Source organism: Ursus americanus, chromosome 2, assembly GCF_024610735.1.
Source record: "Ursus americanus isolate L20-20 chromosome 2, mUrsAme1.1.p, whole genome shotgun sequence".
Taxonomy (NCBI): Eukaryota; Metazoa; Chordata; class Mammalia; order Carnivora; family Ursidae; genus Ursus; species Ursus americanus.
In genome coordinates, this window is record NC_142128.1 from 76,551,379 (window position 1) to 76,577,780 (window position 26,402).

The window sequence follows — 26,402 nt, forward strand, 5'->3', positions numbered from 1 at the left end:
CTCTCTTCCCCTCCCCCTGGCTGGAATAAGGATGTGAGCTCTCTTGGACCAGGAGGCCAGGGTGACAACCTAGTTAGGAAGAAGCAAGAGGCAAGAAGCAAGCAGGGCACCTAACAGCATGAAGTGGACATATCAGCCCTCTTATATCGACTCCTACATGAGAGAAAAACATGTTTCTGTCTTGTCTAAGCTCCTATTACTTTGGGTTTCTGTTGGAGTAGCTAAACCCATATCCTAGCCAATTCTGGAGTCCATGGTCCGGTGGGGCAGTACGATGGGTTTGGCTCTGTGCGGAAGGTATCTACACGCCTGCTTTCCCCTCCTGCTGCAGGGAAATGCGCGGGCTTCCACGCACCTGAAGGACCGGGCAGTCATGTGATGATGGAGCTCTGGCAGCACTTTCAGAGAAAAAGCTCCAAGGACATCAGCGAAAGACCTTGGTGATACCCACCCACTTCCCAGACCAGCCCTGACTGAGGGCTGCGGTGCGGGGGGGGACAGGATCTGCTGAGGGCTTCCTGTGTTCCAGGCCAGACACTGGCTGGGGACGCTGCCGCAGGACCCCACCATGTACCTTACCCCAAAGATGATGAAGTCCTGGCTTTCCAGCTTAATTTGGAATCCTTAACCCTCAAACGTGCATCTATGGCTGCTTCCCTTAGGTCGTCTGAGACTACGGGGAAGAGTAGATGAGCAAGGTTTGGACACCTTGTAAATTTTGCTTTCTTTTAGCTGTCCTGAAGCTACAAAGCCCACCCCCCCTTTTTTTTTTTTGCTCTTACTGAAAAAATAAAGGCTGCTGGCAGTCTGTGACCTCTGCTTTATCTGCTACAGTTTAGAGAAGGGAGAAGGTCCATCCAATACAGGCAGACCGAGAGGAGACCTCATCAATGTGCTTCCTGTCCAAGCTGTGAAAATATACTACGAGGAATAAAGCCTTAGCTTTACGGGCCAGGGCTTATCTGATTGTGCTGTGGTGCTGGGTGCTGAGCCAACACGTTACTGGATTTCTTTTGCCAGCAAAGAAAGTGGGGCCTAGAGATGTTCAGGAGGCCTGGGCTCCTAGCAGAGGCAGCATGTCACCCCACTTCTCAGAGGGGCAGCTCCTTCCAGAGAGGTTTGGTCGCATTTCAGGTTTTGTAGGAGAGCTCAGAGATGGTCAAATATTTGCCTTCTTTCAAAGTTAATACAAAGGAGAGTGATTTGTATGCTCTTCAGCAAACCATCTCCGCATTAGACATGGGACACTGGCGTGGGTCTGCCATCTACCTGCTCAATGAAACCCACACAGGAACTGTAATGTCACATGCCAGCTCTGATGGGAACTGCCCCTGACTCCCTCCTGGACAGCTATTACACCGGGCGTTACATCTCACCGTGTCTGGGCACACAATTCCATGCAGTTCAACAGTTTGGCTCTACCTCTCACGGACCAGGCAGCGTTCCCGCGGTGAGGAGGGATACAATACAGAAAAGATATTGTTTCTATGTTCAAGGGGCTTACACAGTGAGGAGACAAACCCCTATATGTGTAATATGGAAGTACAAAACAAAAACATAATATCAGGATACATCGGAGGTTGTCTTGGGCAGGACTATGGGGATTTCACAGAGAAAACCGAGAATGGATCTGGCCTTCTACGGCGAGGCAAGAGAATTGAGACACACGGAAGAGATGGGTAATTTTTCTGAACAGCCAGAAGGAAAGGAGGTTAGCTGGTCTGCACTGTTTTCCTTTCTTTTATGGCTCAATTTCCTGCTGATGCTATTGATAGCATCTCTACACTCTTACGGTGTAGGGGAGGTTTACCCCCACTTGCCCATGTTCCCTGCTGAAAGGCAGTGCCGGTTGCATCACACTCTTGGCCTCTCGGTGGCCCTCGTCCGAGTGAGGAGTTTGAAAGGAGAATCTGCACGCGTGCAGGCCAGCCCGCTGCTCCCTTCAGGGTCTGCCTGCCTGCGGGCAGTGTGTCCTCTCCGGCCCTCCACGTGTAAGATCTGCTCGGCAGCCCCTCACAGGGGTAGGTGCTGGGCAGCACCATCAGGGCAGGCCTAATTCTGGGGCTCCATGTGGGGAGGGCTTCTTGGACGCAGATACAAAGCAGATTCTTCAATATTAGCTTAATCAGAAAAAAAAAAAGGTGATATTTTGACAGGTACCTCTCTTACTTATTTATCTCTTGGTCAGAACTCTGGAAGATCTTTGCCATTTATCAAGCACCCTGGAACTAACGGCCACCTCTCCCCATTTCTCAAGCTACTCTAACCTTGCTTCTACCCCCCCAGAGCCCACTAGCACTACTCTCACCATAGTCAGTAATAGCTCTGTTCCTAATCAATCTGAAAGATGTATTTTAGTCCTCAACTTATTCTAGCTCTTTGATTCTAATATATACTTAAGTTGTCGAGTGGTTTGGGTTTTTTTTATCTCTGAAATCAGATTACAATCAGCCATCTATCACCATTTAACTGGCAGCATAATGTCTTAGCGGGCCATTAAATATAGGCATGTCTAATAATCCAGAGCGTCTCCTAGTCAGTGAAATTTGGTTCTGTATCAGTTGAAAACGTTCCTTCCCTCTCTCCCTGTCTTCCGTGGTAGCCCACTCTTCTTTGTTGGCGGTCCATCTCCAGCCCCTCCACCTGGCCCCTATAAACGGCATTCCTCGGGGCTCTGCTCTAGACCTTACCGTTTCTTGCCCTCCCTTCTCTCTTTGGGTTTTTCTCATCCTCTCAGCTTCAGTTGCCACCTGGATCCCGATGGTGCCCATGTTTATGCCTCCAGCCTAGGTCTCTCTTCTGAGTCTAGAATCTCACACTGGCCACTTTCATTTAGCTCAAACCCACAAATCCCAAAATGGAACTGATTCCAGGTCAGCCTATGCACTGGCCAGCGTCCCCTGTCCCGGTGAAAGTTGTCTGAGTCATTCCAGGCTCCACCATTTTGCTCATCTCCATACCTAACGAAAGACCAAGCTCTGATCATTTTATCCATCAAGTATCTCATAAATTTGTCTACTTTTCTCCATTTCTACTGACGTTAAGTCAGTTCAAGCCATGCTTATATCTCAACATCGTCCTCGTTGGTCTTCCTGCCTGCTACCCATTCTCTTCACAGCATCCAGGATGACCTTTCTTTTTTTTTTTTTTTTAAGATTTTATTTATTTATTTGACACAGAGAGAGAGAGCCAGCGAGATAGGGAACACAAGCAGGGGGAGCACGAGAGGAAGAAGCAGGCTCCCAGTGGAGGAGCCTGATGTGGGGCTCGATCCCAGGTCCCTGGGATCACGCCCTGAGCCGAAGGCAGACGTCTAATGACTGCGCCACCCAGGCGCCCCAAGGATGACCTTTCTAAACACAAATATCACTCTTCTGCTTTATGCTCTTTGAAGATGCTGGAGGGGGGGTGGGAATTGGGTGGCTCAGTCGGTTAAGTGCCCGACTCTAGGTTTATGCTCAGGTCATGGTCTCAGGGTCGTGAGATTGAGCTCTGAGTTGGGCTTTGTGCTCAGTGGGGAGTCTGCTTGAGATGCTCTCTCTCCCCCTCTGCCTCTGCCTCTCCCCCACACGTGCACTCTCTCTCTCTAAAGTAAATAAATAAATCTTAAAAAAAGAAAAAGAAGTGGTTGAAAATGTTGTCCCCTCTCCCTGGAACACTTTCTCTTTAATCCTCTATTCCAAACCCCACCACCACTGCTGCGTCCAGTGGAATTCAGTTCATCATGCAAATAATCAGCTCAGATACCAACTTTGCCTGGAAGCCTTCCTTGATTTCTCTTGGCCGGGCTGGATTAGATACCTGTCTTATAAGCTTCCTCAGCATCCTGTTCTTACTCCTATTCCTCTTGGCATACTATATTGTAAAACTGTGTATTTGCTTATCTGTCTCCCTGATGAGACTATTAGCTCTATCCTAGGTGTGTCTGTCTGATTCGCCATTGTATCTTCAATCCCCAGACTACACCTGGCATATTTATGGAATGAATAAATCAACACATCAATGAAAAGATGGGTCTGAGTGGAACACTCTAGAATGGGCCAGGATATGAAAGACTTAGAATGTCTCAGGATGGAGGCTTTGAGGAGAGGATTGGTCTCCAGCCCGAAGGCAAGAACCCATGTGTCCTCAGGTAGCTTGGCCCAAGAAGGAATTTGTCGACCTGTTCAGAAACAGTCCTGCAATTCACTCTGATCCAGCCGAATGCTAAGCTGAAAATTTATAGATGGATTTAAAAATTAGATGTAAAGATAACGAATGTTAGAAATTACCCTATCATACAAATATTCTCCTTAAAGGAATTAAAATTTCACCCAAATGTGGGTCACCAGCCGTCCTGTGGAGCCTACACGGCATCTCTGTGTGAATGAGGGCTCACTCGGTAATGGTTACATTAAAGCAATGGCTTGGAAACATCAAGACACTCTCCTTCTCTTCGCAACTGCAATTAGAGAAAATTAAATTAGCCCAGTGTATCTCTGCTAAGTAAACAGATCACAAATCTCTCACTGAAGGCAGGTGGTAATTTCCAAGATCACTACAGATAAAGATTGCAAGTTGACTTGATTTTTTTCCATTTCTGTCTATAAAAGATTCCACACTGAGAAATAGAATATATTGGCTCTGCCGGCCACCACCGAGAAAACTCTGATGAACAGTTTGGAACGCTTTCCGTCTTTCCTCGGCTCTCATGTGCCTTTTGGAGTAGTTGAGGTAATAGCACATAGAGCTATATGCTCTGCTTTTTTTCGCCACTTAACATTATATTTAAAACATTTCGCATGCGGATAAAACTTTTTATATCGTCATCCTAACAGCTGCCTTGATTTACCATAATTTTTTATTTAACCATTCCCCTCTGTCTGGGCACTAAGGTTCTAAGAATTTCTTTTAGAAAGGTCTATTGACTCTGCTAACTACAAAGTGTCTTCAGTGTCTTCAGAGACGGCAAACCAATTTTTAAATTGCTTAAATAAAAACAGAATTAGGAAGCAGAACTTGGTCCCCCCCCCACCCTGCCTCAATCAAGTACCACGTGCATTACCTGACACAAATGCTTTGCATTTCTGAAGTTCTAGATTATTCATAGGCTAGCTTCTCCCTGGGAGTGTGGATTTAATGTAACTGCTTCGGTTGATGGGGCAGCTATATGAATGTTAACACTTGGTTGGAGTGTTTAGAGAGACACTTAAACACAGCCTCCTCCCCTTGGGTTGAGCATGAGCAAGCGACGTTATTACATGGTGCCTGGCGGTCACACTCTCCCGGGGCCATGTGGGGCAGGGCACTCCAGAAGACGGTCGCGCAGGAAGCGGGGGACCTCTCCCTCAGCCCCTCCAGCGCACAAGCGTCTCGGGAAGCAGCTCTGTGAAGGGCTCCTCCGTCTCGACAATAATGAGCGTTTTACATGCAGTTGTTGCTCTTTTTAAAATCCTATTCGATAGCCGCTCTGTCGTCACCGCCCAGCCATCCCATCCTCCCTTGAGGGAGGCTTGGGTAGTACCCACTAAGTAAATGTCAGCTTTTTTTTTTTTTTTTCTGACTGGCCTGGTAAATAACAGAAGAAATGCAGTTGAGACTTCTTTCTGAAAAAAACGTTATTCTTTCAAATGGTATCCTAAGAACCGAAAGAACATAAGGAACAATGCTGACTTTCTCAAGATGCACTTTCAATTAAAAATTTTTTTTCCTAATTTTGAAAGGAGCGTATGATCTTTTAAAGAAGACTTGAAAGATAAATATATATATATATGTGAAAAAGGAAAACAAAAATCTCCTATAGCCCCACAGACTAAAGACATCAACTACGACATGTGGGTAGAGATGTTTGTGGGCTTTTATCTACAAATGTGTTCCCCCCATATAATTGAGATCATATTGCATTTAAAAATTATATTGTACTGGGGTGCGTGGGTGGCTCAGTCGTTAAGTGTCTGCCTTTGGCCCAGGGCGTGATCCCAGGGTCCTGGGACTGAGCCCCACATTGGCCTCCCTCCTCCACTGGGAGCCTGCGTCTTCCTCTCCCACTCCCCCTGCTAGTGTTCCCTCTCTCACTGGCTGTCTCTCTGTCAAATAAATAAATAAATAAATCTTTAAAAAAGTTTATATTTTACTTACTTTACTTATCATAAGAGTTTCTATCCCATTTAAAATTCTTCAGGAGCGTTTTGTATGGCTACACTCCCATTTCTTTTAAAATGCTCTGAAATACTTGGTCATTTCAGAAAATAAATGTGACCCCCTGTGTTCTCTCTGCACCTGTCTTATTTGTTGGTTTCTTTTTCCTATTTGCTATTCCTTCCTCTGAATTCTAAATCTCTGTCTTGAGCCCTGGCCTCTTTTCCCAGTTCCAGACTTACCTTTTGGAGGACTCCACTCAGATACCCCACTGGTAGTTTATTTTATTTTATTTTTTTTAAGATTTTATTTATTTATTCTTTTTTTTTTAAAGATTTTATTTATTTATTCGACAGAGATAGAGACAGCCAGTGAGAGAGGGAACACAAGCAGGGGGAGTGGGAGAGGAAGAAGCAGGCTCATAGCGGAAGAGCCTGATGTGGGGCTTGATCCCAGAACGCCGGGATCACGCCCTGAGCCTAAGGCAGACGCTTAACCGCTGTGCCACCCAGGCGCCCCATATTTATTCGACAGAGATAGAGACAGCCAGCGAGAGAGGGAACACAAGCAGGGGGAGTGGGAGAGGAAGAAGCAGGCTCACAGCAGAGGAGCCTGATGTGGGGCTCGATCCCATAACGCCAGGATCACGCCTTGAGCCAAAGGCAGATGCTTAACCGCTGTGCCACCCAGGTGCCCCCCCCCACTGGTCTTTAAATGCAACAAGTCAAAGCCAAGTTCCTCACCTTTCTGTCTCACTGTGTCTTCCTCCTGACTTAGCCTTGTCTGTTCCAGTGCCTCCGTCTCCCCCCACCCACTGGAATGTCAGAATCACCTCCCTCAACTCCCTCTGGTTACTCCCCACATCCTATTCTATACAACCTTTCAGACTCTCCTTCCAGAACGTCTCATCAACATGTCCCTCCCATCGAAAGTTGCCAGATTTAGCAAATAAAAATACAAGACACCCTGTTAAATCTGAATTTTAGATAAATGGATAATTTTTTAGCAGAGGTATATTCCATTCCATGTTTGGGAAATATTCAAGCCAAAAATTACTCATTAATATGAAACCCAAGTTTAACTGGCTGTGCTGTATTTGATCTGGCAATCCTACTTCTGTCTCAGTTTCTACTGCCCATACCTTACCATCGCTCATCTCTACCGTATGCCAGAGCCACCCACTGCCCTCCCTTCCCGCTCTGTGTCTACTTCATTAATCTTTACAAGTCAGAGCTCTAATGGTGTCATATTTTACCCACCACCTTCAGTGATTCCCCACTGCCAACTCCTCATGCTGACATTTAGAAATGTTCACAGACGAGCTCTGACCTGCCTCTCTGGCCCCGTGCCCCACTGCTGCCCCTTGGGGATCTCAGCTCTAGCTCAAGCGCTGGGGTTACACAACACACTCTCCCTCCCCAGGCCTCAGCTCACACTATTCTTTCCATCTAGAATGCCCCCTTCATATGTCAATCCTGACTCACCTTCACAGAGCCACCATCCTAGGCTAGACACTCCTCCCCGTGAATACAGATCACGAGATGGTCATTCTACCATTTCGGCAGGTCAGAAATAGTTGAAAATTGGCAGCTTCATATGCTTTAGGCTAATGTAATAAAAGATGCCCTAGCATGGGCCTTATACTTCCTACAACATCATCATCTCACCCCTTCCTACCAAAAACATCAAGGAGTAACTGCCTAAAGCAATGTTTCTCAAGGTATAGTCTTCTAAGCACATGCTGGGGAACCACCCAGGGGAGGGGAGGGCTTGTTGACGATGCAGATTCGCAGACTCCATCCTTGAGCCGGGGAGGGACCTGGGAATCTGCATTGTGAATAAGTGTTCCAGCTGAGTCTTACGTTCACTGAAGTTGAGAACCACTGGCCACATGGAAAGTCTTCTCATTCTACTCTACTCACATGGGTCGCTGAATATACCTACACAGAGTCCCACCTCTTACTCACTCTGTGGACTTATGCTGCTCTTCCCACTTCAACAGTCAGCCTACCAAACACTCCTACTGGTCCTTCCAAATCCAGTCACCTCCTGCCCCCTCCATGAGTATGTCCTTGTTCATGCCAAGAAGTCTAGCAAAAGAAGTACCTGTGTCACTTATCGTCACTAATCATGCATTTGTCTCCCCAAATGGAATAGAACATTCATCCAAGACAAGGATTTTCTCTACACCACCCACCCTTGCAGAGACTAACACCCTGTCACACTGGGATAGTTGCTAAGTAAATAAATGCCACATTAATATCCAACCAAGGTCAATGGACACAAAGAAGCTAAGTGAAGATAAGAGTGTCTTCCAAATTAGGAACCATGAGAAGGGGATGTTCACTAAAAAAAAAAGAAAGATTTCATCGGTGAACCGGTATTTACAACTTTACATGTACATGCAAGGAGAAGCTACACATAAACCCTAGTTCAATAGTGATAGAATCACAAGTAGTAAGTTAATCCAGGGTGTGTGATGAGCCAGGGCCTGCCTGTCAATCTTTCCCACGGCTGCTTGCTTTCATTGGCAGGCTCTGGCCCATCCACAAGTCAAGAAGAGTTTCCACTAGTTGAGAGCCATGCTTAGATCTGTTCCAAAAAGACACTGCAAACTCAGTAGAATAAACCCTCATCTTTCATCCTCTTCTGGCCCTATTGCCTGTCCACGAGCTGCCAGAAACTATTCCCTTCCCTCAACCCCACAGCCTGGAGCTTCTCCCTCCCCTAATGTCTCTGGGCTTCAGATCGTTCCCACAGCTCCCTTCCACCACCATATGTAGGCTCTCATCATTTCTCATCCAAGACTCCTAGCTAGCCTCCACGCCTCTATGTTTGTGGCACCCAAATCTTCATGCCACTCATGTTTGAAACTCTCCCTGAGCTCCTCATCCCTGCAAGATAAAGTCTAGATCCTTATTCTGGACCACGGGGGCCCTTCCCAGCCCAGTCTCTCCCTTTTAGCTCAATTCAACTCCAATTCAATTCAATTCAATTCAATTCAATTCAATTCAATTCAATTCCGCAAACCCCCTGGTGCCTTCCATATGCTGGACCAAGCTGGAGATAGGAAATCAGAGGATCTCAGCTCACAGGAGGGACAGATGAGTAAACATACAACGGACACCGTGTGATGGGCTTAGGAGAAGCACAGGAGACCCGGAAAGTTTGTCAGTTAGTGGGGGCACTCTTGCAGGGAGTTCATGCAGAGCCGGGGCTATGGTCAAGTCTCCAGCTCTGGGCCCAGGGCTCTTTCCACCCCTCAGTACAGTCTGGCCAAAAAGACTCTGGCTTGCCCAAGGGAATGAGAAAAACACAACACAGCAAAGCAAAAAGAAAGGACGCAACATGATCCACGGTTAACATACAAATTAAGTACTAAAATGCAAAACCATAGAAGTTACTACAGGGACACTAAATCACAGGGAAACAAGATCATCTAAATACTGCATGTGTGAGATGGAAACACAGGGAGACGGACCACACTCAAACAGAGCCCTGAGGAAAGTTCGTGACTCCTCTACTTTGGTCAAGTGTCACAGAACTCAGATAACAACTTGCTTGCAGGTGTGGTGGCATCTTCTCCACTTGGGTGGGGGCAAAATGGGCACTTATGCCTTTTTATTCTGATAGCTATGAAAAACTGGAAGAAAATTCCTTTAAAAATATAATGAATAAAATGCACATCCTAAAGCCTTGAATTTACTTCAAAGAACCGAGAAGCTAAGTTTGAGAAGACACAAGTGATTTCTAAGAGAATTCCAAAAGGAGATTGGGAAGGTGTCCTCTCCATCGTAAGGTGGAGAACATCAGAGGAAAAGGAGATCGTAAGAGATGATCCAGGTGTAGTGTCTGCCGTCAGGGGACAGCAAGGCTTTCAGCCCAAGAGAGGTATCGTTGATGCTGGTGGAACCACGTTTTTAAACTGCAGGCTTCGCGTCAGTCAAGAAAGCAATTTAGTGAGTCATGACGTCAATGTCTATTTAAACGAAAGAGAATGGAATCTAATAGAAATGAGGGTGCATCGCATGTGGCAAGAGTAAGCACTGAGCTTCACATGTAACTCTGTGCGCACGTGTTTAGTCGTTCACGAGACAATCTACCATTTCCTATGGTTAGTCGAGTCAAGAAAGTTTGACAAACACTCTCCTAGGAAACTTTTTTAGAAAGTGTTCTATTTTTAACACTTATTAAACACACTCAGTTATGAATACAGACTCTTTTTCTCATTCTTGTGCTAAAATTAAACAGAATATTAGAACTGGGAGGAAGAAACAAATTAGCAGAATGTAAATGAGCGAACTGATAACAAGACAGTAGAGACAACCGAATGAGACAGATGATTTTTTTATTCTAAAGCCTCCCGTTTGTAATAACTAAAGATTCCCTGGCTATTTTTTTTCCCCATTGGAGCACTTGATATAGGACCTGCTCAAACATTACTTGTCCAGTGACCCTCTAGAAGGGGTAACACTTCATCAACCAGTGTGACTGTTGCTTTTTCATAATGTCAGTCTCCTGCACTTGTAGAAGCTCCTGGAAGCAGGGTCTAATATGTGGTCCACTGATAATCCCAATTCTATGACAGCACCTGGTGAGTAGCAGGTGTTCAATAAATTTTGGTTGGATTGAACTGAAATGCATCAAAAGGCAATAGAGATCTAATTTTAACAACCATTTGTCACCTGAACCCCCTTTGCACGAACAACTGATTTCAGGAAATTGAGCAAAAGATAATTCTATTTAGGAAGAAGCAATAACAACAAAACTCTGAACTTAAATTTCCAGGGAGCAAATAGCTGGGAATCTTACGTGTCTTGGCCCAGAGGTCAAGTTAGGTCAAAGGACTTGTTTCACGTCCTTTTATAGAATAAGAGCCTCTTGAAATGGTACAGGCTCCTTAGGATGTCAAGCCTGGACCTACTTTTTGGACCTAATCTGGCTCCTGGGGACACAATGAAGATGCTTTTTCTAGTCGGGACAGCTTGAGGGCAACAACCACCCTGAACCGGAAGCTGCTGAGCTATTCCAGAGGTCCTGTCCGCATCGCTAACTGAGCAGGCAGAATGTGCAGGGACTGCAGACAGAGGGCCGGATTTGGAGAAGCAGTCAGGTGACCAAGTAAATCAACAGTGGATCAAGCCCTGGTCAGCTTCCCTACAAGAAGCCCAGGCTGAGGAGAGATGAGACCCCGCCGGGAAGCAGTCCTTTGCCCTTCTTAAGCCTTCTGCAGCTCTGTCCTTTCTCCAGGCTTCACTGTCCAACCCAACTCCCAACATGCAGCTGTGCGAGGTGGGTCACTAAGAACGCCCGGTGTATGCGTATGTGAGGGGGATGGGGCCGGTCACCAGCACAGAGTCCTTGGAAAGGCATTTGGTGAGTTATCAATAAGGGGGATGGGCTAGGATGCCTGGGTGGCTCAGTCAGTTAAGCATCTGCTTTCAGCTCAGGTCATGATCCCAGGGTCCTGGGATCGAGTTCCGCATCGGGCTCCCTGCTCAGAGGGGAGTCTGCTTCTCCCTCTGCCTGATGCTCCCCCTGCTTGTGCTATCTCTCTCTCTCTGACAAATAAATAAATAAATAAATAAATAAATAAATAAATAAATAAATAAAATCTTAAAAAAAAAAGGGGGGCAGGGATGAGTGAAAGATGCCCTTAACCAAAGGATCAAGTCAAATTCAATTCTAATTCCGACTCAAAGAAGACCTCACTAGTTGCTGGTTACTTCTTAGCCCGGTGGATATCCCCATAGCGATTACCAATGGAAAGTCCCCTTTATCAAGGACACTGATGAGTATTAAAGGAAGGGATAAATGGCCTTTCCGCTGCCATCCCAAAGCAATGGCTGTCCCCCTCATGCGTGCTGTTCCTATACACAGTCCAGTCTCAGATCTCTGTGGAGGAGGACGGCAGACCCTGTCTGCAGAGTTCAATGGAGAGCAGGAATCCACACCCTTATTTTAGCAAAAAACAGCTTCAGCCTCCACCCCGCAGCCAGTCTCTATCCCAGGCTCCCTCTGACCATCTGCCAGCTCATGCTGAAGGAATATAAATCATCCTTGGGTTAACCTGAGCAGAATGTAATCAAGAGGGCAAGCTGGCTTGGGGCCAGGGGAGCAACAGAAAGGCCACGAAGCATCCACTCCAAAGTCAAGCAGGAACAAAGTTTGGACTTCATATATAGAAATACTATGTATGCTTAGCTACTTAATTTGAATCTCACTTCTAACTTCCATATAACTTAACCTCTCCCTACTTCAGTTTCGTAAGAAATCATACATAAAGGATAAAATATGTCCACGATGTCTAGCAATGCCTGGCAATTTAATGGGCCAGAAAACTACATAAGCTACCATTAGGATTGTAGTATTGCAAAACGGATCAGAGTAGAGGTTTTGGACTCAGAGGGACTCCAGGATGCTGGCTCCATGGACCTCATCCATTGTGAGGCCTTGGGAAAGTTCCCGAACCTCTCTGAGCTTTCACGGTCTCATCTGCAAAACGGGGAAAATAAAATCACTCCATAGGGTTACTGTAAGGCTTAAATGAGAATATGTATGTAAAATGCCTGGCACTGACTAGATGACCACGATGGCTTGTCCTTTCAGAGAGGTAGACATGGCCCCAGCAAAAAGCTGTGCTGTAGCAACCTCAAGCAATCAGATGAATCTCTCAAGGCTGCTGATGCTGAAAATGCCAAAATACCAACATGTCCCCCCATGACCCTGCTCCCCCCCCATATCCCCTAGTTCAGTGTGTGGCACACCGGCTTCCTTGTTATCAAAGTGAGAAATCCTGCAGCCCTCGTCGACTCTTCCCTCTCCCCACCCCCCCACCCCCCACCCCCCAGCCCCAGCAAATTGACCATCTGTTGACCCGACTTCTTAAGTGCGTCAACTCCATTTGCTTCCCTCCATCTGCCCATCACGGTGTCAGTGTGGGGCATCATGCACCCGCCCCTGGACAACATGTCCCCAACCTCCTCTCCCTGCCCCAGCCATCCCCTGCAGTCACTCCCCAAGCAGCAACTATAGTCATCTTTCTAAAGTTCAAATCCGACTGAGCCTCTCTCCTGCTTTACACCCTCCACTGGCCCCAGAAATAAAGGCCAAGTCCCTTAACACGGCTCCCCGAGCCTGCCGTGATCTGCCCAGCATGCAGCTCCCACCCAACCCATCTCTCCCCGTGGCCCTTCTTGCTTTGTTGCTCCGGCCGTGCCAAGGGGACGCACTGCAGTTCTACAAATGCATCGTGCTCCCTCTCTGCGGGGATTTCACACGTGCTTTCCCCTCTGCTGAGGACACTCCCTTGTCCCTTCACTCCTCCAGTCTGTAAGTTTCAGCTTGAGTATCGCTTCTTCCAGACACTTGAATACTGAATTAGATACTTCTTCCACTGTATGCAAGTGTCTGCTTATTTGCTCCTCCCTCCCAGTAGCCTGGGAGCCCCTTGAGGACAAAACTCATTTTTGTCACTGAGATACCCCCAAGTGCCTAAGACAGCGACTGGCACAACACAGGCACTCAAATATTTGTGTGTTGGATGGAGGCGAGCATTTGGCCTTGCCCCGAGAAGCACTCTCCCCCTGGCTGAAGGCCGCAGGGGCACGGAGCTGCCCAGTGGCTCAGCCAACCCTGGGCCCTGGAGGGGTACGTCCAGCAAAGGTAACACACCTACCTAAGATAGCCACCACCTCATCATCCTGGATCACCTCCAGGGAGCCGGAGACCACAAAGCAGAGGCTGTCAACACTCTCTCCTGCGTGGTAGATGAGGTCCCCCGGGGCGCAGTGCACTGTCTGAAACTCCATGGCCAGTGCCCTCAGGCAGCCATCGCTGGCCAAGCGGAAAGCTGGGTGCTCCTTGAACACCTTGCGGTTCAGGTGCACGCAGATGTCGGCTCTCATGTCCTTGGGGCAGATCTGCAGAACCTGGCCGGGCAGAGGAAGAAACAGCATCAGGGTCCTCACTGTGCTCTCCAGCCCGTGGCCCCTCATGACCCCAGGGGTGGACGCCACCCCCACTGGGCTAGACTGCACGCTTCAAGGCATGGGTAGAAGGGACAGCCACACTGCCTGTCCCCGGGGAGCTGACCCTCTCGTGGGACAGACAAGCAGCGAGCACAGAAATCTGTTGTAAATGCTCAGAAGGGCCAGAGAGTCGGGGCTAGGAGTACATGCGACTCTTTGGATTAACAGCTGGCGAAGGCTTGTCTGAGGAGGTGCTATGTAAGCTGACACCTGCAAAACGTGTCAGAGGACATTCCAGCAGCAAAGCCAAGGCTGGGAGGGGACCTGAGCAAGAGCCAATGTGAAAGAGGGGCAAGGGGTAGGAGATGAAGCTTCAGAAGAACGCCAAGTATGCACGCACACAGAGACCTTAGGTTACGAATAGCCTCTGATTTTATTCTGAGTGTGATGGGGACACACTGAGGGTCATGAGCAGGGGCGTGACAAGACCAGGCTATCTTTTAAGAGGATCACCACAGCTGGAGAGCGGGGTTCGGGGGCCCTGGCAGTAGGGTGACAAGGAGGGAGCCAAGGAATCGAGTTAGGTCACTGTTGCAGGTGGCCCGGTGAGAAGGGAGGGCACCCGAGCTGGGCTGCTGGTGGGGGAACAGTGAGGAGGGGTCAGATTCAGAATGTGTTTTGAAGGTGGAGCTCACACTGCTGATAGTCCGAATATATGTGTGGTTTAAAGAGAGAGATAAAGTAACATTTAGTGAGCACTTGACTCTGGGCCAGGCATTGCTAAGGGCTTTAAAGTCATTCATTCATTCCATACTTATTTACTGAGCACTTATTATACACCAGTAATCATTCTCGGCTCTGAAGATGTAGCCGTAAACAATACAGACAAAAATCCTTGCCCTTGTGTAACTTACCATCTCGGGGGAGGAGACAAATCATAAGTAAAATAAGTGAAATTTGGCAATGATTTTACATGATTGTGATGTGCACGTAATAGCTAATTTAATCCTCACATAACCCTCTGACGTAGGTGCTAGTATTGTACCAGCTTACAGATAAGGAAACTGAGGCCCAGGGAAGATAAATAACTTCCCCAAAGTTGCACAGCCAGAAAATGGCAGAGCTGGGCTCTCAAACTAGATAGCCTGAGTCCGGAGCCTAGTTTAGATACTAACCATTTCCTACATTATACATTACATGGCTGCCCAAAACAAAGGCACTTGTAATTCCACTCTTAGCGTCTAGAAACTCAGAGCAAAGTGAGAGCTGTGAGAGGTCATGTGGGTCTTATCTTTCGAGGAAGGAAAATTTCTTAGCCTTTGCTAAGGGGGACAAATAGTTCCCTGGACTAAATTTTTACAAGAAACCACTGCGTGGGCCCTCGCATAGCAAGCATTAAGTAACACAGTAGGACACCTTCAAGTGGACTTTTCCAGAAAAATTAGGAGTGTTCTTAAAATAATCCTTTCTCCCATCCTAGCCTAGCAAGCAAAGCTGGGAGGATAAAATTAAACATGTTCAATGAAGATCTTTCCTTGGGGTGCTGGTTACCCCCGAATCCTTGCTTCTCTGCCTTCACGCAGTCCATTTGCCTCTGTGCCTGGAGTTCATCTTGGAATCTGGAAGTTTCTCAGCCTCCCTCAAAACTCTGTGTAAGCCTCACCTTCCCAGGGACAGTACAGGACCCGGCAAGGGGCTCCATACACACTGGTCCCCATGCTCTGTGTGCCTCTTCCTGCTCGTTCTGGGGTGGCGGGATGCTGAGGAAGTAAGCAGGATCTCTGCGAGAGGGGACGGAGCACTGACGGAGGCACAGGAAAATTCAGACTGCCAAGGCTTAGACTGAGAGCTTGCTAAGTATTTCCCTCCTTCTGGCTCATTGAAAAAAGAGACTCCTGTAGAAACGCAGATTTAATGTGGATCCTCTTCTCCCCAGGCAGAACACCAGGGAGTGGAGCACACTCGCATGTCATGTCAACACTGTGCCCAGCAGTTCAAAACCAACATTTGTTCTCCAGGTAAGTTCACCTTTCAATATTTGGTTTCCCCTGGGCTGGGCTTTGCTGGCAGACGCTGCTAGTGAACGACGCCTTGGCTTGGAGACAAAGTTTTATTCATGGGCCCTGTTCCCGGATCCACTGGAAAGCACGTGTGAGGAGAGGGAACCCGGGGGTCCAGCAACCCGGACTGCCATGGCCATCAGGCATCTCCATCATTCTCCTGTTGGCTCCACACTGGGCAGGTTAGGGGGTCCTAAATCCTTCTCTCTGAGCTGAATGCTTCTCAGCAGCAGACCCCTTCCTGGGCACCTTCCCTTCTGTTTGGTCCTGAGGAGAGACCATCCTTGATGGTTCTTGCGGGCCTCAAAGGTCACAGGGAAATGTCACCATGGAGGCTCATGAAACCTCCCCAGGCAGGACTGGACAGACACATGGTTGAGAGAATAGACTTTAAGATCAGGCAGACCCGGATTCAATCCTGACTTTAATGTTTACTATTCCTGTGAACTTGAAAGCCATGCTTAGCTTCTTTTCCCAAGTCTTTAGTTTTGAACGTGAGTCTAGAATTCTTCTGAGGATTCCATGAGCTGGTGTGTGGAAAGTGCTGGTGCAACGCCTGGCACACACAAGTGCTCCGCGCATGTGAGCTTTCACTTTTGATGTCATTAGCACAGTGGAGCAGTGGGTCAGCTGAGGGAGGCTCCGAAGTCCAGAAGGTCATAGATGAAGGGGCCTTAGAGGTTGGCCTTAGTACAAAAAGGCACCTAGTGTCCATGTGTTACAGACATGGAAACTGAGGCTCAGAGGAAGAGGCAACATGTTCATGGTAGCCAGCTAATTGCTGGTCAAACTAGAGGAGCCCAGCACTGCCACCTTCCTCCCCCCCCCCAACACACACATATGGCCCCTAGGCTCCCATGGTCATCTCTGACCATTCTGACCCAGGATGGAGGGTAGGGGACCAGGGAGAGGCATGGGACCACGGAACTGGACCCCTCCCCAACAGCTGCCTGCCCCAAGCCCCTGCCAGGAAGGGCAGCCAGCTAGGCCAGGCTGGGCCCTGCAGTGAGTTTTGCCACAGTATTCCCTCTTCCACCTAGGCCAGACCTGGGGCAAATCCCAAAGCCTCCCAGGAAAGTGAGGCAGCAGGGAGGGGCAGGGCGGGCAAACGCTGACGTTGCTGTCTCGCATGGGCCCCCGCCCAGCCCAGCCCTGCAGTGGGGTGGGGAAGGGCTTCTTTCCAGACAACCAGATTTACAAAGCCACCCTGGCCCCTGGGAAAAGGAGCCCCAGGGCTGAGAGATCAAAGTTCTTTTCTGCTCCATCAGCTGCCAGACACCCACAGAACCTACGTGCCTCGCTGAGTGAGGCAAAAGCAGAGACACAGTTCAGGCAGGTGGTTGGCGAAGCCAGGGACTCAGACCCACCCTACTGACACCCTGCCTGGGTGAGAAATGAAGGAAACGCCATCTGGCCTCATCTTCTCAATCCTTCTTCTCTCTGGTATATGTTTTAAATAAAAAAAAAAAATTTTTTTTAAAGTAAGAGTAGGAAACGCACACATTTCCAAGTCAGACAAAACCAGACTCAAATCCTGACTTCGCCATTCTTAACTCTGTGACCAGAGGCAGCTAACAAAACTCACCGGGCCTCTGTGTCCTCGTTTCTTGGGTGGAAAGAACAGCAGCTCCCTCCCAGAGCTGCTTTGAGCATCACTGGAGCGTGAATGTGGGGCCAGCACATGGAGAGCGCAGTAAATATCTGTTCTTAGTGTGCGTTCAAGGCATGGGAGCCGGGGCGACAGTGGTGAGCTTATTATGTTACTGTTGTGATTATGGCCGATCTTCAACAAAACTGAATTATCGTTCCTCTGAAGTGGGAATCAATTACACCGAGTTCAAGTTTTCCTTTTAAGCTGTCAACTCTCAACTAACTATTCTAATAGAGGAAGAGTACGTGCAAGGACAGCTGATCCAAAGTCAGCTGAATTTGGCTTTGAATGTGTTCTATTTCTGCAACAGCGTTATCTTTCTGTTTTTCTTATTCTGACAACGAAAGGAATCAGAATCCCCCAAGTACTTAGAGATTGGCAGTAAAAGGTGAAGTGTGGTGGAAAACAGAGAAGCAGAGAAAAATGGACCCAGGATTACATGTTTGCTTATAGAAAATATACACAGGCGATAATTGAGAAGTGAATAGAAAATCCACTGTATCATTTCTCTTTTCTTCCCAGCCACCCTATATTGAAATGCATCTAGAATAATGCAACTCTTAGAGAACAATAGGGATTTATGGCTATTTCCATTTTACAGATGGGAAAACTGATACCTTAACTTTAGAGAGATACCTAACTGATGTTTTCCTCAAGTCAATGATAACTAAGGCACAAGCCCTTGATCAGTATTCACCAGACTCATCTGATCAACAGGATCACTGGGCCACTTGTTAAAAATGTAGATTTTTTCCTCACACCTCCCCCTTCTCTAAATCCTGATTCCATATATCTGGGAGAGAGGCTGGGAATCTGTGTTTAAGGACCACGAATCGTGGGAATCTTATCAGAGCTGAGACTACAGTGAGGCAACAGCCTTGGGCTAAAAATTCAGGAAGCAAGAGAAATTATAGTTTAATACAATATTTTTATTTTATTTTTTATTTTTTTTTAGGATTTTATTTATTTATTTGATAGGGATAGAGACAGCCAGCGAGAGAGGGAACACAAGCAGGGGGAGTGGGAGAGGAAGAAGCAGGCTCCCAGTGAAGGAGCCTGATGTGGGGCTCGATCCCAGGACTCTGGGATCACGCCCTGAGCCGAAGGCAGACGCTTAACGACTGAGCCACCCAGGTGCCCCTAATACAATATTTTTAAAAACCAAAATTCATGCAAAAAAAATCTCCAATGTACAAAATATTGAAAATTTAAATAAAGACAGAATCAGTGGCAGTGCTGTGCCATCTCAGAGCCTGAGGCCAAAGGAAAATCAGCCACAACGATGACCTCCCCGTGGATGGCCCCGAGCCTTATCACCACACAAGTCTGGGAAATTCTGCCCCAGACAGTTAGACTTCCAATGCCTCTCTTTTCCAGGAGATACACACTGTCTTTCCAGTTTCTTAAATAATGGCTCTTAATCTTAATTGCTGGTCCTTGAGCAGAGCTGATCTGGAAGCCACCAAAACCTCTGGAGGTAGGACATGGGAACCCCAAACTACCCAAATGAATTCTGATGCACAGCCAGGTTTGAGGACCCCCGGCCCCAGGAGCACCTCAGTTCTCCCTGGGAAAGCCAACAGAGGGCTCACCTGAGCTTATCGCCCTCCTTACCTTCTCGGTGTCGATGCCTCTGGACATGGACCAGGTGGACACGATATAATCCATGACTCGCTCACTCAAGCCCTTTGGCACCTGGTAGAGTTTCAGGAAATCCCGAACGCTGTTGAGCATCTCATGGTACCGGTTGGTGTTGGCATACATCTGTTGGAAAATGGTGGTCACGTTCCCGAAGATGGTGGCATACAGAAGAGCTGAGGCAGGAGAAGGAGAAGAGACAACACATGAGTGGTCCCTCAACCAGGGCCCAAGAATGCCCAACTTGCCCAGAGCAGGCCGGTGGCCAGAGCTGCCCTCTCCAGGACAGACTGTCCTGACTTCTTCAGAAGAACCTCACCCAGCAGCCTCTGGGAGTGGACTCAGTTAAAGAGGCCTGACAGCAGGCCACTAGGACAAACAGGGGGTTGGCAGGGCTAGGGTGGACCGGAGTTGGCATGACTGGGGCCGGAGCTAAGAGGCAGAGAGAAGGGGGGGCAGGAGCAGTGAGACTACTTTATACTTCTTGACACAAAAAAGTTTGAGCCATGCCTGAGGCCACCAGCCAAATGTGTTATTCTGTACCAGCCCAATTCCTAACCTAGCAGCAAGTAATCTTTCTCAAGCCCTGCTAATGTGCCAAGTACCACGCTACCTGCAGAGGACAGGATGGTGTACGAGACACTCAGTCCTGGCTCTCACGCAGCAAACAATGCAGTGGAAGGACAGACCTTGAATACATCATGACAAGTAACTAAACAATGGCGAGTCTGCCAAGAGCAACAAAGGATGTTATTTATAACTTTGCTTCACACTTACTGTTAAGGTACATGTGAATACAACAATCCACTCCACTGTGATGTGGCTCATGGGGAGAAAAGCATGACTGTAATATGGCAAAAGTGAAATCAGGTCACCTCTGAGATATAACAAGTACATACTATGTGCTCCTACCGCTCCCCCTACATCAGCGTCAGGAAGGAGGCCCCTTATGTCATCACAAACCCCGCCTTCTACCTCTAACCCCCACTTGCCCTTGAAGGCTGAGCTCAAGTGCCACCACTTCCAGAAAGCCTCCCCATGAAGCTGACCATGACTTCCCAGGCTCGGAATGGTATATAAACCATTTTGCAACCATATGCATCTTTCTTTGCCGGTGCCTGTATGAACTGCTTGAAGGCTGGACCCATCTTTTCCTTGCCATTGTATCCCCAGGAGCTAACACTATACCAGTAGCCAATAAATATTTGTTAAATTATTATTACTATTATTATTTGTGAAATTCACTCACACGTTGTTGTTTTTTTTAGTTGAGTGATTGTTGACATATAATAAACTGCACCCTTCATGTATACAACCTGATAAGCTTTGAAATATGTATACACCCACAAACCCATCACACAGACAAGTCAGTGAACACTTCCATCACTTTCCAAAGTTTTGTCACGTCCCTTTATACTCTGTCCTGTTCCAAGCGATTGCTAATATTTTCTGTCACCACAGGTGAGCTTGCATTTTCAAGAATGTTCTATAAATGTAACCATACAGTATGCACTCTTTTAAACATTTTATTTAGATATAATTCACACACCATGAAATATGTCCATTTAAAGTGTATAGTTCAGTGGCTTTTATTATATTTACAGAGTTGTGTGACCATCACTACGTCTAAGTTTAGAATATTTCCATCCCCCTCCCAAAGAAACCCCCTACCCACTCTCAGTCATTCCCCACCCCACCCCCAGGCCCTAGCCCTCAGCAACCAGTAACCTGTTTTCTGTCTCTATAGACTTGCCTCCTCTGGACATCTCATATAAATTGAATCATACAAGATATGAAGTTCTACAGCTGGCTCCTTTCATTTAATACAACGTTTTCAAGGACCATCCCCGTTGCACATGCTTGGGTACTTCATTCCTCTTTATCGCTGAGTAAATAATGTTCGACAATGGTGACAATCCACGTTTCACTTGTCCACTCATCAGTCCGTGGGCATTCGGGTCACTTACTTCTCGGCTATTATGAATCATGCTGTTATGAGCTGTCATGAACATGTTTTCAGCTCTCTCGGGTAGACACCCAGGAGTGGAATTGCTGGGTCATCTGGTAACTATGTTTAACATCTTAGGACTTGTTTTCCAAAGCAGGTGCACCTTGTTTTGTTCCCAGGAGCAGTGTATGAGAGTTCCAAATGTCCCCAACACCCTGTCAACACTTGTTATTATCTGCCTTTTTGATTACTGCCATCCTAGGGAGTGAACACTGCCATCTCATCCCACTCTGAATGGGCATTTCCCTGATGGCTCATGATGTTGAGCACCTTTCTGTGTGCTTACGGGTCATTCTTATCTATTTTTTGGAGAAAAATCTTGCCTATTTCTCAGTTGGGTTGCTTGTCATTTTATTACTGAGCTGTACGTGTTCTTTATATATTCTGGATACAAATCCTTTATCAGACAGATAGGATTTGCAAATACTTTCTCACCCCATGTGGGTTGTCTTTTCACTTTTCTTTTTTTGTCTTTTCACTTTCTTGATGGTGTTGTTTGCACATAAACATTTATAGTTTTGAGGTAGTCCAATTCGTCTATATTTTTCTTTTGTGCTTTTTTTGACTAGTTTCTTATATTCAGCATAATTATTTTGAGATTCATCCATATTGTTGCATTATGAACAGTTCATTCCTTTTTTTAAGGAAAAAAAACATTTTTTGGGCAATCATTATAAATTCACAGAAAGCTGTAAAGATAGTACAAAGAGATCCTGTCTACCCATCACCCCGGTTCCCCACTGGTTACATCTTATGTAAGTAGAGCACAATGTCAAAACCTGAAGATTTACGTTGCCATGAAGTATGTGTATAACTCGGTGACATTTCATCACCTGCGTATGCTCATGTAACCAGCTCCACATTCAGAAAACAAACTGTCCCATCGCCGCAGACATATCTCTCGTGCTCCCCCTTTATACTCACGCTCCCCCGGGGAACTACGAATCTCTTCTCCTGTTTTATAATCCTGCCATTTCAAAAACATTAACTAAATGGAATCGTGCAGTATGTGACCTTTTGAGATTGGTCTTTTACACTTGGCAAAACGCCCTTGGGGTGCATCCCTGTTGTTGCAGGTGTCAGTGGTTCATTCCATGTTGTTGATGAATACTGTCCCACTGTGTGGAGAGGCCACAATAACTTCTTTCAAATGATCTCACTCAGGCTTAGCTGAAGACTGAGAGACGGAAAAATCCGAGAGCAAGGCATGGATCTAGGTGTAAGGGGAGGAAAGCTTCAGTAGTCTGTCCGCCGGGGCTGGATATACTGCCCAAGACACTGCAGACACGATTCCGCCTGAGAAGAATTATAAATGAGGATTGGCAAGAGTGCTGCCAGTTCTAGAAAGGTACCGGGGGGGGGGGGTATCAATCTGAACAAAAGAAGCCAGATAAAAGCAAAAGTAGTCAAAGCCTGAATAATGCAGACACAGCCCTTGGAAGCTCATAAATGAACTCACACACAAGAGGGTCAGATCTCCTGCTTCCTGCCTCCCGCATCACCGAGTGTGCTCAGAACCAGCCTCCCGGGGCCCCTGCTGGCTCCCTTGTCCCCAGCGAGTCTGACTCTAACTCGATAAGCCTGTATGACGGTCTTGGATCAGCTCTGTTTTCTGGTCCACAGTGAACCAGAGGTCTTGCGTGAAGAGTAAGAGGTGCCTTTGTCAGAATGGCTGCCAGAAAACTAATTTAATTTTGAGCTTAAAAATACAGTTACACCGAATCAATACAGTAAGAATAGCTCTCTTTTCCATGGTTTAAGAACTAGGCTCACGTCCGGGGCACTGGTGTGCTGGCCAGACCGTTAAGACAGTGATGCCACATCTATCATTCACAACCCAGGGCTGCTCTCATGGCAGTCTGCCTCTGAGACATTCTAGAAGGTTAAAGGTCCTCAGGAGGGCCTTATTTAATTATTATTATTATTATTATTATTAGAAACATTATTGCTATCAAAAATGGATAATTCACTCAACGCCCCTTGTCTAATGTTATATGAAGTGAGGTTACACATTTTTCATGCATACAATTTATTTATGGCTATCTCTATATGAAGCATTATGCCTTACATACTCACAACCTAACTGGGAGAGATTCTATAGAAGTCCAGCTACTGCTTGGATAGATACTTGCGTGTGCTGTGGGGAGGAAGAGAGGGAGATTGGAATGTCCCCGCATAACAGAGTCCCACAGGGCCAAGGACGCCCTGGATGACACTCAGTGTGAATTAGTTGGGTTCCCCCCCCTTCCCGCCCCATAGGAGGTAGGAAAGACTTTTCTCAATCCCAAGGCAAAATGCTGATTTGCCTAAGGGCAGGTGTCTTTCTCTCTTTGAGCAGTTTAGAGTTAACCCTGTATCATAGCAAGAGCCCTGGGTCCCACCCAAAGAAAAATAAACACAGTATTCTCTGACTCTCAGTTAAAAGTTACTGTATGGAATTTAGGGGAAGGGTGGCAAAATTTTTGTTTCCTTTTTTTTTTTTTTAAAGATTTTATTTATTTATCCGACAGAGATAGAGACAGCCAGCGAGAGAGGGAACACAGCAGGGGGAGTGGGAGAGGAAAAAGCAGGCTCCCAGAGGAGGAGCCTGATGCGGGACTCGATCCCATAACGCCGGGATCACGCCCTGAGCCGAAGGCAGAGGCTTAACCGCTGTGCCACCCAGGCGCCCCTGTTTCCCTTTTTAAATGTTCTTGTTTATTTGTGTATACTTACACATACACATCGTTTAAAGAGTTAAATGGGCAAAACATCTTTTAGTCTTTACTCCCCTAGATATTCTTTCTTTTCACCCAATTTCCCATTCTGCAGAAGAACCCATTTCCACTGTATTAAGCTGATTGTTTTGCTATCGATCTTCATGGTTGAATGTCATTCTCAAATTGCCATGTCCTGATATTTCGGTTTTAGGAATTATCTGCTGGCCTCTGAGAATTTAGCTCTCTTCCCCCGCCCCCCATTGCCCTCTAATCTCACTCATTTCCCCTCTTCCCATTGCCCCATCCTCCAATGTGGTTAGAGCATCATCTCGGTTAGATAATTATCTGTGTGGATATTACTGTAACTGGATGAGAGATATTCACAGCTAAGCCACACAGGATACTCAGGTCACTTTTCCTTTTCTACAGTGTTTCCTGTTCCCTATAGCGAATGATGGTCTTTTCATTTGTTTAGTTTGCTTATCACTAATTTGACTCCAAATTCTCCCACAGATAAAGTCTCTTCTTAATATATTAAAATACATTAGTTAGCCTATCAATTTCATTTTTATAATGAAATCTCTCCTGGGGGCACCTGAGTGGCTCAGTCAGTTAAGTATTTGACTCTTGATATCAGCTCACATCTTGATCTCAGGGTTGTGAGTTCAAGCCCCACACTGGGCTCCATGCTGGGCATGGAGCTTATTTTAAAAAAAAGAAAAAGTGGGGCGCCTGGGTGGCTCAGTCGTTGAGCGTCTGCCTTCGGCTCAGGGCGTGATCCCGGCATTCTGGGATCGAGCCCCACATCAGGCTCCTCCACTGGGAAGCCTGCTTCTTCCTCTCCCACTCCCCCTGTTTGTGTTCTCTCTCTCACTGGCTGTCTCTATTTCTGTCAAACAAATAAATAAAATCTTTAAAAAAAATAAAAAGAAAAAGAAAAAGAAAAAAGAAATCTCTCCTGGAGGCTTCTGAACCGTTCCGTTGCCAGCCGTGTGGGTGTCCTGCCCCAGCATCCTGGGAAGTAGTGTCACTTATTGGGGTTAGATCCCCTGATTCCTGTATCCCATGCCTTTCACCCTCTTGGTTTACTAGTTTTTGTCAGTAGAAGACATCTTTTTACAGAAAGGGTATATGAAAGCAAAATTTTTGAGACCCAATGTTTACTCTTAAAATCAATTAACAGCTGAGCTGGTGTAGAATCCTAGATGTGAAATCCTTGCTCTCATTTCTCAATGGAAGCATTTCTCCATTGTCTTCTCTTGCTGTTGAGAAGACGAAAGCATTCACATCCTTCGTCCTTCATACTGAATCTGTTTTTTCCTCTCGAGAATCTCTCTTTCTGCAATGTTTTGAAAATTCATAATGGTGTGCCTTTGCTGTGGCTCAGTTCTCGTCCATTGTGCTAGGCTTTCAATAAGTCCTTTCAATCTGGAAATTTATGGCCTTCCTTTCAAGGAAATTTTCTTGGGTTACTTCATTTTCTTTCTTTCTTTTTTAAAACTTGCCTCCAGCAGATTAAAGTGAATAAAAGGAAAAGAGAGGAGCAGAGAAGGAAGGAGAGTGGAGGGAAGAGATGAGGGGAGGGGAGAGGGCAGGGGAGGGAAGAGCAAAGAAAGTAAACAGGGAGAGTGGTGACAGCGGTGGATGGGGTGATGGAAGGATAAGCGTAATAATGACACTTTATTTCTAGTCAGCATTTTTTTTTTTATCACTTAAAATAAAATTCTTCACAGTTTCTCAAAAGGTAAGGGAGAAGGAAAATTGAGAGACTGTTCTATTTTATGAACCCAAGATGGAGGAAAACCCTAGTCAGAAGCAGTAAATTAAGGGCATTAGAAATGGAAGTAAAGCAGATAGGTCAACCTTGAGGATCTTTGGGGGAACAGACTAGAGACATTGCAGGACTGAGTTTGGAAATAAGAAGTGTGGTTAGCAGGCCACAGTTCCGAAGCCCCTAATTTATTCTTTGTTTATGCTTAACCTGCTCTCCAGCTCCCTGGTCTCCTTAAGCACCCCAGTCTAGAGCCAGTGGCCGTACCCCCATACCACTCCCCCATCTCTCACCTCTGTCTCCAGCTTCCTGAAGCGAGATGGGCACTTAATCTGCCTGCTAACAAAAGGGAGTGAAGATGTGAAGCCCCATCCCTGTGTTAGCAGAGCCTCTCCGCCATCCTGGGCCACTGGCTCCCACAGAGCTATTAGAACCTCACCTGCTTTTCATCATCAGTGGGGTAAACAGACTTGTGGGCTTCTTTAGGA

General features: G+C 46.7%; 1 protein-coding gene across 1 annotated transcript in view; it reads right to left on the reverse strand.

Moving 5' to 3' along the window:
- The window catches only part of KCNH1 (potassium voltage-gated channel subfamily H member 1), a 337,006-nt gene that overhangs the window by 92,855 nt on the left and 217,749 nt on the right, over window positions 1–26,402 (reverse strand). Inside the window, exons 8-9 of the mRNA XM_087866022.1 lie at window positions 19,413–19,612; window positions 13,796–14,048 (exon numbers count right to left, since the gene is read on the reverse strand). Of these exons, the coding sequence (XP_087722148.1) occupies window positions 13,796–14,048; window positions 19,413–19,612 (453 nt within the window). The remainder of the gene's footprint in view (window positions 1–13,795; window positions 14,049–19,412; window positions 19,613–26,402) is intronic.